We start from the raw sequence: 21,766 nt of genomic DNA, 5'->3' as shown, positions 1-21,766 counted from the left end.
AAAATCCGAATTACGTGCTATTATTAAACATTTTCTTGCGAAATCAAAACAGAACTAAATGAAGTTCATGCATATTCTGCTCCACCATTGAAGACCATTTACTTTCGATTTAAGGAATTTAAATGTAGTCGGACAAGCATGGAAGACGAAGCGCTCTCTGGCAGTCCATTTCAGGTCTCTACAATGGAAACCATTGACAAAATCCCTGATATGGTAATTCAAGACCGCAGAATGAAAATTCGTGAGTTTTCTGAGACTGCAGGCATCTCAACTGAGCGAGTCCATAAGATCCTGCACGGAGAATTGGCTATGAAGAGGCTGCGTGCGAAATAATTGCTTACAGTCGAACAAAAGCGCATTTGGCACAACATTTCTACGCAATGTCTGGCGATGTTTTATCGTAATTCACAAGAATTTTCGCACAGATTTGTGACTGTTGATGAAACCTTGATCCATCATTGCACGCCAGTGTAAAAAAAGGCAGGCAAAACAATAGCTGCTGAAAGTGCACCAAAAAAAGACCATTTTGTCGGCTGGTGAGGAGGTGGCCACGGTTTTTTGCGATTCCCAGGAATGATCCTAACAGATTACGTGGAAAAAAGCAGAACAACAACTGGACCCTATTCTGTTTAAATTTTTGATCGTTAGTTACTTGCATTCGGTGAAAAAAGAGCAAGGTTGGCACACAAGAAAGTGATTTTTCTCGAGGATAATGCACCATACCACAAATCAGCGATAACAATGGCGAATGTGCATGAATTGGGTTTTGAATTGGTTTCTCACCCACCCCATTCACCAGATTTAGCCCCAAATGACTTCTTCCTGTTTCCTAACCCGAAACTTCGGCTTGCTGGGAAGAAATTTTCATTAGATGTGGAAGTGATAGTCGCAGTCAAAGAGTATATTGCGGAGTCTGACCGAATTTACTTGTCGGATGAGATGCAACAACTGTAGGTTCGCTGGATCACGGGTGTGTCCCTCAAAGGAGATTATGCCGGGACGTACAGTGAGTTCTTTATGAAATAAATACTTACCCCTGCTTTTTCACCAGCATAGCGAACCAGCCTCTTAAGACGTTGGTTAGAAAGAAAACTTTTCTAGTGAATTAGATATTAACATTCTAAGGTCGCGAAATCTTGTCAGTCATCGAGTTTTAGATCTGAGAATCAGCACACACCCTCACTTTCAAAAAATGAGAATGCAATTTTTTTTATTTTTAAAACAATTATATCTGTGGAAGAAAATTTTAGTTGCTTCCACATATGTTTCCACTGAACGAAACTCTGTACGAGATTTCACCGTTGTACTAAATAAACTTTCACTGAAAATACTACAGTTAAGTTAATTATAATTTGAAGAGTATTACAGAAGTCGGCTACTAATGCCTACCGCCACTTAGCAGCTGAATGAGGTGTTGGTTTGAGTATAATGGCGTGATCATATACCACATTACTAGACTGACAAACATGCATCTTTTACTGAAGCCCGACGTTTGGTAAGATAATATGGCGGCTGAGGATGTTTGTGCATAGTACTACTATAATTTTCTGAAAAGAAATTACGTTGTAAGCCTTACGAGAGGTACTAAACAAGTTCTGCAGTTGAGCAAATATTTGCGTACTAGTAGAGTTTTGATGCGGGCCGCATCAAACCAGTCCCAAGACTGATGACAAAAAAAAAAAGTTAAACACACAAATTGTAGAATCGTATTATAAGAAGAACATCAAGTTACATATACACACATTTTAAGCAAGCCATAGTTTTCGTACGAACACTCAAATGGATAAAAACGTTATCAGTGACAAATAGCGCTTTCTAATTATAGAAGAATTTTTATAACGAGCGTACTGTTGAAAGAGAAGCCGAAGTTGAGCAGAACTGGTTAAAAACACGTCATTATGGTACGTCTGTTAATATCAGATTTATTAAATCCATTAGAATACATATGAACTATATAACTATTTCAGATAAGACAAACTGTGATGTAATTATTTAGGCCCACATACACTATTGAGATAAAAATACGTAAGACGTTTTCTAGTTACGCTCGCATTGAGACATATCCCTTTCCTTGCATCTTCCGTCTGCTGTACGAAAAATTACACACAAAGACGACGTACGTATTGACCATGATGTCAAAACTCTAAAGGTATATCATTTTAAAATTTTGTATATCACTGGAGCAGCAACCAGAGAATGAAATCTTCTTGTAGAAATAGTAAACAGCCAATCAGTTGCAAACTGGAAGGTTTATTAAAACCCATTTACCGAGGTTTCAACGTTTGTAAAAAGTCTTCTTCAGAAGGAAATATGGACAACTTGATTACATGTTATGGGAAAAAGGCATCAGACAAATATAAAATTTCTCCTCAATATTAAATTAAAACATGCACAACACGGTTGCTGTCATGTGATATATCATCACCAACTTACAATTGCAACTCATTGGCTGTGTACTATTTCTGCAAAAGGTAGTTTTATCATTTTATCCCCATTTTCTACGATTGTTTTATCAGTAAACAAACAGTTGTTTACGTGTCCTTTGCGCTCGTCGCCATATTGCGATTCTAAAGCGCTAGCTGTTGTGACACCAGTGATATTGCATACGGTATTGCCAGTATACTAATGTATGTCTGTGAAAGTGATGCATACTTTATATGATCCACGGTCTGAGAAGGTTAGGACTAGGTCGAAGAGTTTGGTGGTAGGTATCGCAATCAAGAAGATTAGAATAAGTGAAGCCATTGCTGCCATATTGGTGTGCCCATAACATATGGTGTCGCGTGAGTATTCATACTGTATTTTAGTAATAATTCATGCTCTATCAAAATACATACTCACAAATGACTGCTAATTTAATATACGAAAGTTAAGAAGGCAAGTTTCATGGAGTATTTAACCTAGACACTCACTTCCGGGACCAGTGAGACGGTTTCCCTGGCTTCAGTCGATGACTGTGCTCGATATAGGCAGTGTGATCTCCCCTCATTCTAACCTCGTTGATACGGTATTTCCAGTATAGTAATGTAAGTCCGCGGCACAAACATACGTTAGTAGACTGGCAGAGACGTAGGTTTTACTCACGGAGGAGGAAAAAAGGCCCGCATCTCGTGGTCGTGCGGTAGCGTTCTCGCTTCCCACGCTCGGGTTCCCGGGTTCGATTCCCGGCGGGGTCAGGGATTTTCTCTGCCTCGTGATGGCTGGGTGTTGTGTGCTGTCCTTAGGTTAGTTCGGTTTAGGTAGTTCTAAGTTCTAGGGGACTGCTGACCATAGATGTTAAGTCCCATAGTGCTCAGAGCCATTTGAACCATTTTTTGAAAAAAGAGGGGAGACTACATTAAGTCATAAACTTGAAGCCAACGTCACCATCTCAACTAGCCCAAAACATTAGGTTCACTACGTTCGTACCCCATAATTCACCGCAGTGACACTCCCAGTGACATCATTCTGTGTCGTATTACTAGAGCAAATACGCATTCGACAACAGAAAAACGCTCGAAATTGCCTTCTTGACACAATGTTGTTCATGTAAGCTCTGTAATTTTTAGTATTTAAACCAGTTATTGCGCGCATACGACAGAAATAATGACAAGAGGCACTCGTAGTGTAGTCTGCCAATGTTTAGGGCTACTTAAAATGGCACCCAGCCTGGCTTCAAAACAACGTACAGTGTAAGTCTTTAGTGCCACCTCCCTTCTTTTTTCACGTCCATAGCTTTACTGAACTCTGACGTTTGGTGAGCTACGATGGCGGTGCAAGGGAGTTTGTGTGTGGTACTAGCACGAAGTTTCTGAAACGAAGTGGCGTTGTCAGCTTTACAAGGTGGTTTAAAGACTTTCGGCACTTGAGCAACTATTTATGTACTAATTGAGTTTAGCACATACAATGTAGATTGTTGTTATAAAGTTACATATAAGGGTGGTCCATTGATAGTGACCGGGCCAAATATCTCACGAAATAAGCATCAAACGAAAAAACTACAAAGAACGAAACTCGTCTAGCTTGATGGGGGAAACCAGATGGCACTATGGTTGGTATGCTAGATGGCGCTGCCATAGGTGAAACGGATATCAACTGCGTTTTTTAAAATAGGAACCCCCATTTTTTATTACATATCAGTGTAGTACGTAATGCAATATGAATGTTTTAGTAGGAGCACTTTTTTCGCTTTGTGATAGATGGCGCTGTAATAGTCACAAACGTATAAGTACGTGGTATCACGTAACATTAAGCCAGTGCGGGCGGTATTTGCTTCGTGATACATTACCCGTGTAAAAATGGACCGTTTACGAATTACGGAAAAGATGCTATGTATGGTGCTCGGTTTCCTGGACGACATCATCCAAGTGTCCGGATCGTTCGCCGGATAGTTACGTTATTTAATTAAACAGGAAGTGTTCAGCCACATGTGAAACGTCAACCACGACCTGCAAGAAATGATGATGCCCAAGTATGGCGACGACTTTGAACGTCGTGTACAGTTCTGCCACTGGGCACAAGAGAAATTACGGGACGATGACAGGTTTTTTGCACGCGTTCTATTTAGCGACGAAGCGTCATTCACCAACAGCGGTAACGTAAGCCGGCATAATATGCAGTACTGGGCAACGGAAAATCCACGATGGCTGCGACAAGTGGAACATCAGCGACCTTGGCGGGTTAATGTATGGTGCGGCATTATGGGAGGAAAGATAATTGGCCCCCATTTTATCGATGGCAATCTAAATGGTGCAATGTATGTTGATTTGCTACGTAATGTTCTACCGATGTTACTACAAGACGTTTCTCTGCATTACAGAATGGCGATGTACTTCCAACATGATGGGTGTCAGGCACATAGCTCGCGTTGCGGTTGAAGCGGTATTGAATAGCATATTTCATGATAGGTGGATTGGTCGTCGAAGCACCATACCATGGCCCGCACCTTCACCGGATCTAACGTCCCCGGATATCTTTCTGTGGGGGAAGTTGAAGGATATTTGCTATCGTGATTCACCGACAACCCCTGACAAGATGCGTCAGCGCATTGTCAATGCATGTGCGAACATTACGGACGGCGAACTACTCGCTGTTGAGAGGAATGTCGTTACACGTATATTGCCAAATGCATTGAGGTTGACGGACATCATATTGAGCATTTATTGCATTAATGTGGTATTTACAGGCAATCGCGATGTAACAACATGCGTTCTCAGAAATGATAAGTTCAGAAAGGTACATGTATCACATTGGAACAACCGAAATAAAATGTTCAAAATTAACTATGTTCTGTATTTTAATTTAAAAAACCTACCTGTTACCAACTGTTCTTCTAAAATTGTAAGCCATATGTTTGTGACTATTACCGCGCCATCTATCACAAAGCGAAAAAAGTGGTCCAACTAAAACATTCATATTTCTTTACGTGCGACACGAATATGTAATGAAAAATCCCAGGTGATATCCATTTGACCTATAGCAGCGCCATCTAGCGGGCCAACCATAGTGCCATCTGGTTTCCCCCTTCAAGGTAGACGAGTTTCGTTGTTTGTAGTTTTTTCGTTTGATGCTTATTTCGTGAGATATTTGGCCTGGTGACGATCAATGGACCACCCTGTATACACGTTTAGAGCAGACTGCAGTTTTCGTAAGAACACTCAGATGAACAAAGACACATGTTATCAACGAAAAATATCACGTTGTACTCATAGGAGCACTTTAATAACGAGTTTACTATTCTGAGAAAATCATGAGTTGATCAAAACTGGTTAAAAGTACATCCTTATGCTATGTACGTTAATACTAGATTATTAAACTCCTTGAAATATAAATGAACTATTTAAATGCTGTCGGTATTTCGGACGAGATGAACTGTAATGTAATTATTTATGCTTGCATTCAGTACAAAAGCAAAAATACGTAAGATGTTTATACTTATGCTCGCATTGAGACGTATTTCTTCCCTTGCAAGTTCCTTCTGCTGTAAGAAAAATTACAGCCAAACAAGTCACGTGTATTGACCATTACGTCAAAACTCTAAATGTAACGTTGTCTTATCAGTTTATTCCGTTCCTTAGGATTGTTTTGTCAATACATGGTTCAAATGGTTCAAATGGCTCTGAGCACTATGGGACTCAACTGCTGAGGTCATTAGTCCCCTAGAACCTAGAACTAGTTAAACCTAACTAACCTAAGGACATCACAAACATCCATGCCAGAGGCAGGATTCGAACCTGCGACCGTAGCGGTCTTGCGGTTCCAGACTGCAGCTCCTTTAACCGCACGGCCACTTCGGCCGGCTGTCAATACATAAACAGTTGTTTACACGTACTTTGCACTCGCCGCCATATTGCTATTCTAAAATGCCGGCTTCACCGAAACCAGTGATACTGTACACACAGTTGCCAGCATGGAGGTAGAGTAAGGGGAGATGGCGCTATAGACGTACGCTGTACGTTGTTTTGAAGCCAGTGGGCGGGGCCTGTCGCCATCTTGGATCCCCCAAAACATTAGCAGAGGAGTGTTTACAATTGCCTCTTGTTCGTTATTTCTGTCGTGTGCACGCGATATTTGTTTTATATAGTAAATGTTACACTGTTTTAGTGAACAACACAGCATAAAGAACGCAACTTCAAACGTTTTTCTGGTCTTCAATTCGTATTCGATACAGTAATACGACACGAAAATATGACGCTTCTGGTCTCAGTACTGTAGTTTCTTTTTGTTTGTACACTTTGAATAACCGAGAAAAGAAGTATATGCTATGAAAAGCGTGCTTTCGTAATCCATTTCTATTCTCTTTCATTGTGTTTGTGTAGATAACTGATAAAGCCAGAACTCCAAAAGCAACGATTGATAGTTTAGAGGCACCGATTTGTGTTCGTTGCATTTTCAAGTCAAATGCAAATTTTAAAGGCTCAAGCTTGCAAGAAACTTACCTTATTTCCTTTCGTGTGCCATAGATGTATGCATGGATGATATAAACAAGCCAGCTGTCATGTCAACAAAGTGAAAGATTCGTTAAATTACGAAGGAAAAAAACTGAATTTAAGATTGTCAGGCCCATTGTAGTTTACACATCTGCTCTGTTTTTAAATTGCACCTACCAAGTGACATTCGCTGTGGCGAATAACAGCCGTTTACAGGGTAATATGACAGCACAGTGAGTGATGTAATGATCTAAGCCTGGACTTAGATAGGGAACTTTGCTTTAACAAATATGTAACCCTTTAAGTATTTATAATTTAACCACTGTAACAGGTGTTCCACACATTTTAATGACGATTTAATTAACTACATGTAGTTACATTACTTTATATTAAATTATTGCATTTTAAAACATTAGTCCCCATTTCCAGGAAATTTCTTGCCAAGACTTATCAGTTACTTTAGAATAACCAAACAATGAAAACCAAGTGTATTGCTCACGTCCAGAAAGCTCTTCGCATTGGATTGATAGGATATCTAAAGTCAAATTACAGAAATAAAATCATACTGTAAAACTTTATAGTGCATCAAAATTTCAAGTATATACAGGGTGTTACAAAAAGATACGGCCAAACTTTCAGGAAACATTCCTCACACACAAATAAAGAAAAGGTGTTATGTGGACAGGTGTCCGGAAACGCTTAATTTCCATGTTAGAGCTCATTTTAGTTTCGTGAGTATGTACTGTACTTCCTCGATTCACCGCCAGTTGGCCCAATTGAAGGAAGGTGCTTGTGTTGACATGCGACTCATTGCTCTACAGTACTAGCATCAAGCACATCAGTACGTAGCATCAACAGGTTAGTGTTCATCACGAACGTGGTTTTGCAGTCAGTGCAATGTTTACAAATCCGGAGTTGGCAAATGCCCATTTGATGTATGGATTAGCACGGGTACGTTTGTATCGAGACAGATTTCCAGAACGAAGCTGTCCCGACAGGGAGACGTTCGAAGCAATTGATCGGCGTCTTAGGGAGCACGGAACATTCCAGCCTATAACGCGACTGGGGAAGACCTAGAACGACGAGGACACTTGCAATGGACGAGGCAATTCTTCGTGCAGTTGACGATAACCCTAATGTCAGCGTCAGAGAGGTTGCTGCTGTACAAGGTAACACTGACCACGTCACTGTATGGAGAGTGCTACGGGAGAACCAGTTGTTTCCGTACCACGTACAGCGTGTGCAGGCACTATCAGCAGCTGATTGGCCTCCACGGGTACACTTCTGCGAATGGTTCATCCAAAAATGTGTCAATCCTCATTTCAGCGCAAATGTTCTCTTTACGGATGAGGCTTCATTCCAACGTGATCAAATTGTCAATTTTCACAATCAACATGTGTGGGCTGACGAGAATCCGCACGCAATTGTGCAATCACGTCATCAACACAGATTTCCTGTGAACGTTTGGGCAGGCATTGTTGGTGATGTCTCGATTGGGCCCCATGTTCTTCCACCTACGGTCAATGGAGCACGTTTCATGATTACATACGGGATACTCTACCTGTGCTGCTAGAACATGTGCCTTTACAAGTACGACACAACATGTGGTTAATGCACGATGGAGCTCCTGCACATTTCAGTCGAAGTGTTCGTACGCTTCTCAACAACAGATTCGGTGACCGATGGATTGGTAGAGGCGGACCAGTTCCATGGTCTCCACGCTCTCCTGACCTCAACCCTCTTGACTTTCATTTATGGGGGCATTTGAAAGCTCTTGTCTATGCAATCCCGGTACCAAATGTAGAGACTCTTCGTGCTCGTATTGTGGACGGCTGTGATACAATACGCCATTCTCTAGGGCTGCATCAGCGCATCAGGGATTCCATGCGACGGAGGTTGGATGCATGTATCCTCGCTAACGGAGGACATTTTGAACATTTCCTGTAACAAAGTGTTTGAAGTCACGCTGGTACGTTCTGTTGCTGTGTGTTTCCATTCCATGATTAATGTGATTTGAAGAGAAGTAATAAAATGAGCTCTAACACGGAAAGTAAGCGTTTCCGGACACATGTCCACGTAACATATTGTCTATCTTTGTGTGTGAGGAATGTTTCCTGAAAGTTTGGCCGTACCTTTTTGTAACAGCCTGTATAAGAAAATAGCGCTTAAGTCCACTTACGAATGAAATGTAATTTGCTTAAACTTTAGACTACAATCAGAACGATTAGTTCACCTGTAAGCGATGCAAACCAGCATTTTTTATTAAGACACTTCACGACTACACGGAATCAAACCACCAGAAGCGAATGTTTTGGGGCAGTTAACATGGCGGATCTTCACTTGGGTCGGCTTCAAGTTTGTGACGTCACGACAACTCCTCTTATTTTTACCTGCACAGTTGCCAGTCTAGTAATGGTGCGGCTGTGGTCTGTGGACGTGACGCACGGTTTATATGTGATCTGTGTTCTAACATGGGAACCTGCCCATTGCACCCCTTCAGATTTAGTTATAAGTTGGCACAGTGGATAGGCCTTGAAAAACCGAACACAGATCAATCGAGAAAACAGGAAGAAGTTGTGTGGAACTATGAAAAAAATAAGCAAAATGTAGAAACTGAGTAGTCCATGCGCAACATAGCTAACTTGAAGGAGCATGTGAGCTCAGGAGCGCCGTGGTCCCGTGGTTGGAGTGAGCAGCTGCGGAACGTGAGGTCTTTTATGTTCAAGTCTTCCCTCGAGTGAAAATTTTAATTTTTTATTTTCAGACAATTATCAGAGTGCAGGCACTCACACATAATCAACTTCGCTCTCCAAAATACCAGGACATGTTCAGATTTGCTCGGAGATACGCAGTATTTGACGGTGTACACACGGAAAAATTTGAAAACGTTAAAAACATATGTTTTGACAGAGCACAGGGGAAACTGTGCGACTATGAAACTGTTGCATTCATTTGTTGCAGTTTATGTGACAAACTCTTATGTTTTCGTCACTTTTTTGGGAGTGATTATCACATCCACAAGAAAATCTAAATCAGGCAACGCAGAAGAATCTTTTTACCCATTCGCCAAGTGTACAAGTTAGGTGGGTCGACGACATATTCCTGTCATGTGACGCACATGCCGTCACCAGTGTCGTGTAGAATATATCAGACGTGTTTTTCAGTGGAGGAATCGGTTGACGTGTGACCTTACGATCGAATGTTTTCAGTTCCCATTGGAGAGGCACGTCCTTTCGTCTACTAATCGCACGGTTTTGCGGTGCGGTCGCAAAACACAGACACTAAACTTATTACAGTGAACAGAGACGTCAGTGAACGAACGGACAGATCGTAACTTTGCGAAAATAAAATTTTCACTCGAGGGAAGTCTTGAACAGCTGCTCACGCTAACCACGGGACCACGGCACTCCGGAGCTCACATAATCCTCGATGTTGCTTATCTTGCGTATGGACTGCTCAGTTTGTATATTTTACTAATTTTTTTCATAGTTGCACACAACTTCTTCCCGTTTTCTCGATTGATCTGTGTTGAGTTTTTCGAGGCCTATCCACTGTGCCAACTTATAACTAAATCTGAGGGGGGTGCGATGGGGAGGCTCCCTCGTAAGCAACTTAGAACGGGGTGAGAGAGAGAGAGAGCGCGCGTGGGGTGACGGGCGGCGCGTGTGCGCAGGCAAGGACATCACGCAGAAGCTGTACGCGCTGAACGAGCAGCTGAACGCGGCGAGCGCCGCCGAGGCGGAGGCCCGCCAGGGCGCGCTGCGGGCGTCGCGCGCCGCCGACCACTGGCGCCGCGCGATGGCGCGCTCGCTCAGCGTCGACGCCGTGCACACCGGCGCCAGGGGCCACGTGCGCTCGCTCGCCTGGCAGCAGCGCCGCGCCTCCTCCAACTCGGGCTCCGACCGTGAGTACACACCAAGTACTCGTCTTCCTCACTAAATACATCGATATGTATTCCCCGATATATCGATATCACCTGCCATTTTCACTTTAAATTAAAGTTTCTTTCGTCATTGTCAGTAAATATTTGAAATTGTTCTTTTAAAATTGTTGCACAACATAATTTTACTTTCAGTGTGTCAAGGAGTCTCACGTCCAGCCTTTCGCTTTGACTATGTGGAGCAAGTGTAGGTGGCACAAACAGGAAGTACGATTTGCTCCTGAGGGAGTTGCAATGTGAATGGAATAACAGTATTTTCGGTGTGAAGAAGTAGCATACCAGTTCCGTTAAAAACAATTTTTATCGCAACTAGTGTACTGTTTCTTCACATCGACATTCTTCAAAAACAGTCGCTCAAAATGATGAACATAAATGTGAGTGACAACATTGCTCTTTGCAGTGGGCAGAGACGTGTGAGGGGAAATGCTGATGTCATCGGTGCTCGGCACTACCAACAGAAACTGCAACGCTTAGCTTCATCACGCAATTTTGACACTAAAACTGCTAGCTCGCTGGCGTTTGCAGAAATGAAAAAAAAAAAAAAAACGGGCGAGCCGACATGGAGTTTCCCGGGTAATGTGACGAAGCCGAACGACGGATCCATCGTACACTTTTATTGTGCCACTTACATGCAGCTGGCATTTTTTGAAAAGTAGTTGTCGGTAAGCGTGAACGTGCATCGTTTTCCTTTCGATTCTAGCGATATGGCACATAAGAATGATGCTAGCTTATTGATGTATGGAATATCTAGTAATAAATAACTTCTCAAATACACGGCTGTAAAACTAGCAGTATATTTAGAACGTGCAGCCGACATTTTTAAAGAGCGTTAGGGCAATACTTTTTCGCCGATAACCCGATTTATCGATATCTTTTATCGATAAATCCGGTTGCTATAACGATATTCCTAAATATCGATAATTCGGCCTCCCAATATTTTCAGAAAGATTAAGCGTCCTAGTTGCAATACGCGCTCTGTGACTTTCCCCGATGAAGTGTTGTATGCCTCACGGTGTTCCTGATCTACATAAACGATTGAGGAGACGATCTGAGCAACCCTCTTAGACTGTTTGCAGGTGATCCTGTCATTCACTGTCTTGTAAAGCTATCAGATGATCAGAACAAATTGCGACAAGATACCTGTATGGTCCAATACGTGGTATTGACTAAATCGTGAAAAGTGTGAAGTCATCCATATGACTAGTAAAAGGAATCCGCTAAAAATCATGTCTAGCGGTTGTTTCTGTAATTAAATGATACGGAAAAACACAACAGGGGACACCACAGACCAAAAAAACAGACGGACAGATCCAGTACGATGTTGCCCATACGGTGTTCGATAATTCCTTTTACAAACTTCTAGCATCTGTAGTGAGGAGTCACTACATAATATTCTGAGGACGAACCCAAGTCCGGAAACAGACCGTCTCCGTTCTACGACGATTTCAGTTCAGACGTTAACATGTCCACATCTGCTGAGGGAAAGAGAAAAGCCTCAGAGTTGTTTGTCCTGGTATGCACTCAGCTTGACAACTTGATGTTCCACTGAGTCTCCGTGAGAAAATGTGGTTTCAGCGTCATGGTGCACGATCTCAGTTCTCACGTGTGGTTCGGAGACATCTCTACCGACGATATGGCTAAAGATGAATAGGCTGGAGTGGTCAACCAGTGATCGCCGCGACCGCAGGATGTAATTCCTGTGGACTACTTCTTGTATACTCGTATGCAAAGTTCAATTTACGAGACTCCAGAAGTGCCGGAGGAAGATCTGCTGGCACGAGTTCTGGCCGCTGCACTAGAAATTGAAGAGAATCCATGTCCGTTGCAGAGCGTGTACTAGAATATGCTTCATACGTATACTGTCTGCTAACAACATTGGTGCCCCCACACCGAGCCATTTAATGCATCCGTACTGTTCTGTAGTACAGTATGCAGGGTTCTTTTTTGTTTTGGAATAATGTAAACACGTGATGTTTAAGCGTTAATATAAACAAATGTACTTAAGTGATAAATGGATGTTTCGTTATGTTTCCTTTCGAATTGCTATCCAGTAACAGCACTGTGTCACTCGTAAAGCAGTTTCTCAAGCAGAAGTGGGTGAGTTAAACATCTGAACTGAAACTCTCGTAGAATAGAAACACTACGTTTCCGGACATGGGTTCCTACTTCAAATGTACTCACTCCCCTCTGCAAGTCATAGAAGTTCCGAACACCCCGTATATCGTCTCAAGGCAACAAGTACGCTGTTACAGGTATATGAAAGTCAGTACTCACCAACAAAGTTAAGAAACTGGCGAGAACTCGTCTCACTTCAGTTCACCTTAATTCAGATCATGGCTACGAATTATCTGGAAATTCTAAATAGGTCGTACATATTCAATGATCGTGGTGACATACAATGTTTTGTATCAAGTATATAGTAGTAAATCATGTTCACAGCAACTATTAGTGATGTTAATGTAGAAATAAAACAGAACATTTGAAAACAGGAATGAATAAAAACATAACGTAAAAAAGGAAACTAACTCAAATCCCAACCGAAGAACTTCCATCTTATACTACTAGATATGTTACTGGCAGTCTCGGAATAACTCGAGGTTTGCCGAGTAACTACAACTATACCCACTTCTAAACCTATTGTTGCAACGATATTCTACAACACCCGCACTGGTATGCGTGTGCCTCGTCAATGCATACCTGTGAGGGTGGCAATAGCATTCTTTCTTTTCTTTTTATTTTATTTCTATTTTGTTCTAATTTTCGTGTTTAAAGTTTCTCTTATTAAGTTTATATGTGGCTATCATCTTCTATAATTGAGGAACGGTTCTTGTGACCTGTTGACATTATTTTGCTATTCAGAGGGTACACTTTATCGTACAGAGTGAAAGTTAAGCAGTTGCCTTTTAGATATTCGATCTCCAAACATAGTCCACAAGTTTTGGTCACTTACAATTGTTTGCAGATCGCAGTCTAATTATCAACAGTCTCTCTCTACCTGCAAAAGAGAGCATCTGAGAATGACACGATCAGTGGAACCATCCTCTCCACATTCACAGACTGGTGTATTACTACGTCCCACTCGATGCAAATGTTTGCGATATGGGCCTAGATCTGTTTGTAAATGCATCACACCTCGAGTAGGGGCAACGTCGCTCAGTCTGGGCCTCTTCCTGATGCTTGTGAATATGCTGTATACCCACCTCGTGGTGCTACTAGTGTCCCAGTTCTACAACCATTCGTCTAACTAAAGACTCGTTAACGTCTTTTATCAGTAATATACCTTCCTGAGACCTCATACACACGATCATATTGCTCACGCCCCAACCTATAGAGGGTTGTCCTGTAAAGTGCCACGACATCCTTCGGACATATTCCGAGGGACTACCAGTAAACCGTCTCAGCAGGTGTAATGCGACAGGCACTGCTGAGTGAGTCTCAGCAGTGCGCTCCGCTGACTTTGTCGCAGTGCTGTTTTGTAGCTGCCCAGTCCAAGGCAATGCGCACAGATGCTAGCAGCGAAGCCCGCAATGGCGTTGAAGATAGCTTCGTGGTATGGCCGCAGCACATGCAATGATAATTTATAGTGAGCAGTGCTAGCATGGGCTGTCTTAAATTTAGCCGCTTTCTGAATAACACACTTTACCTGTTTCAAAAAGTGTCTTTTCTCGCCTAAAATAACGCGTAAATTAGAAGGAAGGTCAGCGTTGGCCGTAATATTGATGGTTTATTGACAGCAAAATCGATTTTAAATCACATAGTGATCATCTTCAGTGCTGTGGTGTACAAATTAAACGCATAGGCACTGGTGTCAATTTATTATCAGTAACGAAAGCTATGAAACGATCACAACTCAACACCAGTGCCTATGAGTTTAATTTGTACACCATAGCACTGAAGATGATCACTAGGTGATTGAAAATCGATTTTGCTGTCAATAAACCATCAATATTACGGCCAACGCTGACCTTCCTACTAATTTTACGTATATGGTCGTTGTGCACACAGCACTCTATGGAGTCGCCAATCAATAGAACGCCTAAACATCTACAAACAGTGCTGTGTTTCACGGACATTCCGTCAAGTGTCAAGGAAGGATTGATGGCGAGAGAAAGTCTTCAATTGAGAGGTATGTATGTGGATTGATGAGCAGCTATAGACAGTTTGTTGCTCTTGCACCGGTGCTGCATCTCAGCAAGCACATCATTCGCCTTTTTCTCAGTTCTCGCCCTGGAGTCTGCAGACACAACTACTAGGATGCCATTTGCGTATGTGATAATACCTTCAATAGCATCTATCCCCTTCAACAGATGTAACAGGGGTTCGATACAAATATCCCAGTACAGTGGACCTTGAAGCCGCTTTCTGAATAACACATTTTACCTTGCTCTGCCCCACAAGCCACTGGACGCTATGTCCACTGCAGTAATCTACATAGATCTTATACAGGCATTTGGGGACCATGTGACCTCGAAAGCGTGCGAACATCTCAGACCACCAAAGATTGTCGTATGCGCCTGCGATGTCAATCATAAGCGCGAGTGAATACTTCGATGTCGAATTTTCTATAATCTGAAGACCTCTATTAACCGCAACGTTTATAGACATCACTTTTCTGAATCCACATTGACTCTGGCTTAGACGCAACAGCTCCCTGTGCGCGTGCAATAAATCGCAGGGCAGACGTTTCTGAACTTTGGCCAATAGTTCTATAGCTTTTCGATGGTGCTGGATCTTTATCCTTTCCCTTTTTAATCATTTCCGCTCTAGCTGCTTTCCAAATCGCCGGGAGAGTCTTGTACCGTAAGGAAGCAAGGCAGAGGATGTTATTATGGGTGGGCAGTATCATCTTTCTACAATACAAATGCACACGTGTATTAATACGGTTCTTTATTTACATGACCAGGAAGCTGTGGTACAAGCTCATTAGTAATAGTCCTCTTGCAGACTGATATAAACAACAGTTAGTTATCTTGCTGTTAAAAAATTTAGTCTCACTGCTAATCACGCTACAATCACTAATCAGGTCACTATGTACTGTCATAGCCTTTGTCAGACTAATCCCACTCTGCGAGTATGCTGACAGACGCCAAACTGGATGAGTGGGTCAGTGAGTGAATGAGTGAGGCCCTCCGGTCAGTGGCTGAGGTCTAAACACATGCTGCCAAGATGCCATTGGTGGCGTGTTGCTTGTCAGTGTGTCCCTGGCCTCTCTCGAGACAGCCGCTTCATCTTTGCCAATCGGTGTGCTGGCAGCAGCTTACGTCATCACATGCAATGCCTAGCTTGGTAATGATGTCCAATATGGACTATTACTCCACCTACCATCTCCGCAACCTCTGGATTGAGACCGTCAGGACCAGGTGCCTTTCCAGTATTCCGACTGGAAATTGCGACAGCAAGTTCTTCTTGAGTGAAAGGTATTATCAATGTCTGACTGTTGTATTTGTTATGTAGTTCACTTCTTAGTTTTGCATGTATTTCAATACCTGTGTCTGTCTTATCATCAGCAGCCGGCCGCTGTGGCCGAGCGGTTAGGCGCTTCAGTACGGAACCATGCTGCTGCTACTGTCACAGGCTCGAATGCTGCCTCGGGCATGGAGGTGTGTGATGTTAGCTTTAAGTAGTTCTTACTCTAGGGGACTGATGACCTCAGATGTTAAGTCCCATAGTGCTTAGAGCAATTCAAAACATTTTTGTTGTCATCAGGAAGTAGGGCAGTTAGCAGATATTCTGCTGACTCCTTCTAACTAATTGTCATTGAGCCATCTTCCTTACTAAATGTCGATATGATAATAGATCTCTTAACCTTTTCAGTCAGTAATTTATACAGTCTTACCCATATGTCAAGTTTCACTTGCCTTTTCAGAAATTTCTCCCATTGTATTCTTTTAGTTCCCTGAAGCAATGTTTTGCAGTACATCTCAACTACCCCATATTCATGGAGCCTAGCAGTGCGCTCTGATTGCCCTAGGGCACATTGATAAGCTCTACTTCTCGATCTTACCATTCACCTCAGTGCAGAAAGTTCTGGACTCCAAGGGACTGTAGCCTGACTCGCAGTGGCAACATGGCTGTGTCGGACACCTCTCGGCACACACTCTCTTAAATCACATTTTGCACAATTCATCATTTTGTCCATAATTTTTAGTATTTGATTATTATTGTGTCTTAACCTGTAGTAAGACGAGTGGCACAGCAGGCAGAGTGGCGAACAGGGCGAGACATTAGAAGGCTCGGAAATGTATTCTGAGGAATATAAATGTCCTATGACCTTTCCAAGAGTTCAGTTAGTAGCTGCACACCCAAGCCTACATTTACCGGAAGCGATTCCATTGAAAATTCTGCAATGTAGGTAACAAAGCCATCCCAATCCTCTTTCCTGATGTCTAACCCAATCCTGCCTTCCTCTGCCTGTCTCCATGTGTTATTTCCCCGTTCGACGACAATAGCCTTAGGTACTGGATCACTTGCCAACTATTAAGCTTAGCTGCTGCCATGTGGTATGCTAAACTGACATCTGCACTGAAGTGCCAAAGGAACTGGTATAGGCATACATATTCAAATTAGGAGATACGTACACAAGCAGGATATGGTGCTACTGTCGGCAACGCCTATATAAGACAACAAGTGTCTGGCGCAGTTGTGAGATTGGTTACTACTGCTACAACGGCAGGTTATCAAGATTCAAGTGATTTAGAACGTGGTGTTATAGACAGCGCACTAGCGATGCGACACAGCACCTCCGAGGTAGTGATGAAGTGGGGATTTTGCCGTATGACCATTTCATGAGTGTGCCATGAATATCAGGAATCCGATAAAACATCAAATCTCCGACATTGCTGCGGCCATTCAATGAAACATCATTGATATGGCTTTCTGAGCCGACGGCCGACTCGTGTACCCTTGCTGACTGCACGACACAAAGCTTTATGCCTTGCCTGGGCCTGTCAACACTGATGTCGACTGGAAACATGTTGCCTGGTCGGACGAGTCTCGTTTCAAATTGTGTCGAGCAGATGGACGTGTACAGGTATGGAGATAACCTCATGAATCCATGGACCCTGCATGTCAGTAGGGGACTGTTCAAGCTGGTGGTGGCACTGTAATGGTGTGAGGCGTGTGCAGTTGGAGTGACATAGAACCCCTGATACGTCTACTCCTACAGGTGATACATACATAAGCATCCTGTCTGATCACCTGCATCCATTCATGTCCATTGTGCATTCCGACAGACTTGGACAATTCCAGCAGGACAATGCGACACCCCACACATCCATAATTATCACAGAGTGGCTTCAGGAAGTCTCTTCTGAGTTTTAACGCTTCCGCTGGCCACCAAACTCTCCACACATGAACGTTATTGAGCATATCTGGGATGTCTTGAAACGTCCTGTTCAAAAGATATCTCCACCCTCTCCTACTCTTACAGAGCTATGGACAGCCATTAGTTGAGTCCGTGCCATGTCATGTTGCAGCACTTAAGCGTGCTTGTAGGGGCCCTACACAATATTAGGCAGGTGTGTCGATTTCTTTGGCTCTTCGTTGTGCGGTAGTGGCTACACCTGCCCATTCATCGAATGTACTCAGCTGACCTAGATTTAAGACAATGAGATCTAATTTCGGTTCTGAGTCTTCTAATGTCTCGCCCTGTTCATCAATCTGCCTGCTGTGCCACTCGTTACTACAGGTTAAGACACAATAATAATAAAATATTAAAAATTATGGACAAAATGATGAATTGTCCAAAATCTGATTTAAGAGAGTGTGTGCCGAGAGAAAGCCGAAATAGTAACAGTCATGTTGCCACTACTTCTAATAGTGTCGAAACCAGGTTAATTAAGCCTAAAAATAGTGACCGAGGGCTCATTTCTTGCAATTGTAACAGTCATCAGAATTGACGAGACCGGCAGGGCTGGCTGAGATTGATTTTACAGGAACATGACACGATTGCTACACCAACCATTTGGTGTACAAGTTATGGCATCGGGTCAGAATTATTACCAATTAGCAAAAGTAAATTGATTGCTGTCCATGCCGTATTGTGTTGTGCGATCAGTGTCAGCCACCAGTGTAACCAGCCTGCACATTTGTGCGTGATGGCGGCGGCTCACTCATCGACGATTGTCATGAACTTGCACCTGCTAGAAACTGGCTTTGAACGGGCTGTTGAGAGCGTCTCCCATCACTTTTGTGTCGCAACACCCATCGACACTGTCTAGCTCCAACAGCAAGAGGAGCACCGTGTCCAACCCATAAGGTGCGCCTCCTGCGCATATGTTCCGGCCCATGAAGGCAGTGTCGGCACCCCCGCAGGTGGGACAACTGAAATAGCGGGTCTTACGCAAAAACGGCAATCGGATTGTGTGTCCCTCCACTGCTGGCAAAGAAGAACTGAAATTCGAACTAACGGTTACTTTAACCTTCTAGTAGTACGCCATATTGTACCAATTCAATAATAGTTAAAGGACATCATAGAAACCTATAACCTCTTCCTCAGCCAGCAGTCATGCTTTTAGGCAACCCTATGGAGGTTCCTAATAGCCAGGGAAAATTCACTTGATATGATTTAAACGACAATTAAGAAACGCAATTTGGTAACTACTGTACCAATAAGCCCGTGACTTGTATCAGTCGACTTGTAATCTAAAGACAAAGCTGTAATTGTTATCAAAAATGTTGATTAAATTTTGTTGAGCCACTCTCCCTTTGTCAGAGGGTTGGACTCGTTACTACTTCGTCTCCACTTCCCCTTGGCTAGGTAGCACAATATATCAGCTCTACGAGTTTCATGAGATTTATTCACCTAGGAAAAGCATTCGATAATGGAAAATGGTGCAAGCTCTTAGTAGTGCAGCGATGTGGGCTCTGGTCCAAAAATAGCTGATCTCAGTGTTGTGTCTAGACAAGACAGCCTAGACACAATGAGAGGAAGCCGAAAGGCGCGCGCTAAGCTAAAGCAGGATGGCGTGAGGTCTGAAACAGGATACGTAATGAATTCTATAAAGAAAAGTACGTAGCTTCTGGAATACTTAACTTTAATCCATCCTTTTGGTACATCTGGAGATTGTGGCGATACAAGTGAGACTCTTTAGATACATGCAATGTTACTAATGGCGCCTTGCTAAGTCGTAGCCATTGACTTAGCTGAAGGCTATTCTAACTATCGGCTCGGCAAAGGAGCGAGGCTTCGTCAGTATAGTTGCTAGCTACGTCGTCCGTACAACTGGGGCGAGTGCTCTCCCGTATCTCGAGACCTGCGTTGTGGTGGCGCTCGGTCTGCGATCACACAGTGGCGACATGCGGGTCCGACATGTACTAATGGACCGCGGCCGATTTAAAACTACAACCTAGCAAGTGTGGTGTCTGGCGGTGACACCACATTCCTCCCCCGCAAATCGGCGAACGGTCGTGTTATAAGGCTTCCGCCCGCCGTGGGGAGGACATGTTGACGTATGCGATGAGGTGGGGAGCCTAGCAACAGGCGAGGCTATGCCACCCGCACCCGGCCATTCGGTCCGAGGGGAGCTAGGAAACGCCTGAAAACCTAGTCCATGGTGCACGTCAACATGCGGCGTATGCGCCCGTAAAGAGACAGGAGGGGCCGAAGGGTCGACCTCCATTGCGTCGGGGTATCCGACGCGCGTTGACGTCATGTGGTCTGGAGCGGGCAAGAGTTCCATGGCGGAGGACAGCTGGTCACGGGAAGCGATCGACGGCGCGTGTCCCAGGGAGGCGCTTGGCGGCTGCAGCGAAGCGTCCACTGCGGGCGGCGCCGGCTGGAGGACAGGCGGCGGTGGCGGAGGCGGCGGCTGCGCGTCGCCATGGGGCAAAATGGAAGGCATCGTCGGTAACACCTGGGGATGAGGCGAGCCAGTAGATGGGTCCCCAGGGCGCTGACCGGACGGCACCGTCGCTGAAAGCAGACAGGGAGCGGCAGAACCCGTGCGACGACAGAGGCGCAGCTGATTGAGATGCCGACGCACCTCAGCAGAGGCCCCCAAAACCAAATGCATCGCGCGGCCGAGGCAGCGAAGAATGCGCCCTGCGAGCCAACGCCGTGAACCTCGATAGTTGCGGTAGAATACAACGTCGCCTGGAGCAAAAGCAGAAGTCTGCCGTTGCACAGGAACCTGATGCGGCGGGTGCAGCAAAGACATCAGGGTTCGATGAGGACGACCGTGGAGCAACTCAGCCGGCGAGCGACCATCTCGGGGCTGAGAGCGATACGATGACAAAAAGAGCAACAACGCGTCCTCCTGAGAATGCAACTCTTTCAACTTCAACATCTGTGACTTGAAAGTCCGGACCAATGGTTCAGCGGCACCGTTTGACTGAGGCGAAAACGGCGCGGATGTCAGATGTTGAATACCATTGGCCTGGCAGAATGACTGAAATTTTGCGGACATGAATTGTGGGCCATTGTCGGAAACAATAGTCTGCGGAAGACCTTCAATGCAAAAGATAGCAGACAACGCTTGGATGGTGGCAGGTGACGTCGTGGAAGACATCCGGACAACAAAAGGAAAATTACTGAAGGCATCTACCAGAACCAACCATCAAGCATTCCAGAATGGACCAGCAAAATCAATGTGCAAGCGTTGCCAAGGGGAAGTGGCTTGTGGCCATGCAAAGACTTTCCGCGGCGCTGCGGATTGTTGTTCGGCACACGCCATGCAAGAGGAGCACATATTCGTAATCGCAGCATCGATTCCGAACCAAGTATAATGCTGACGAGCAAGTTGTTTCGTTCGCACTATACCCCAATGTCCTTGGTGAAGAAGCCGTAAGACAGAGGACTGTAACGAACGTGGGACCACGACTCTGGACTGATCATTATCAGAACGCAACAACAAAACACCACGTCGAACAAAAAGTCTCTCCTTGTGAGCAAAAAATCGGCGAACCAACGGATCCTCGA

The 21,766-nt window shown here is 44.0% G+C and overlaps 1 protein-coding gene across 1 annotated transcript in view; it reads left to right on the top strand.

Moving 5' to 3' along the window:
- The window catches only part of LOC126419714 (blood vessel epicardial substance-like), a 123,304-nt gene that overhangs the window by 57,500 nt on the left and 44,038 nt on the right, over positions 1-21,766 (top strand). The window contains exon 7 of the mRNA XM_050086895.1: positions 10,582-10,812. Within this exon, the coding sequence (XP_049942852.1) occupies positions 10,582-10,812 (231 nt within the window). The remainder of the gene's footprint in view (positions 1-10,581; positions 10,813-21,766) is intronic.

Source organism: Schistocerca serialis, chromosome 9, assembly GCF_023864345.2.
Source record: "Schistocerca serialis cubense isolate TAMUIC-IGC-003099 chromosome 9, iqSchSeri2.2, whole genome shotgun sequence".
Taxonomy (NCBI): domain Eukaryota; kingdom Metazoa; phylum Arthropoda; class Insecta; order Orthoptera; family Acrididae; genus Schistocerca; species Schistocerca serialis.
Note: the sequence above shows the minus strand (reverse complement) of the source record. Positions and strands in the feature narration are given on the sequence as shown.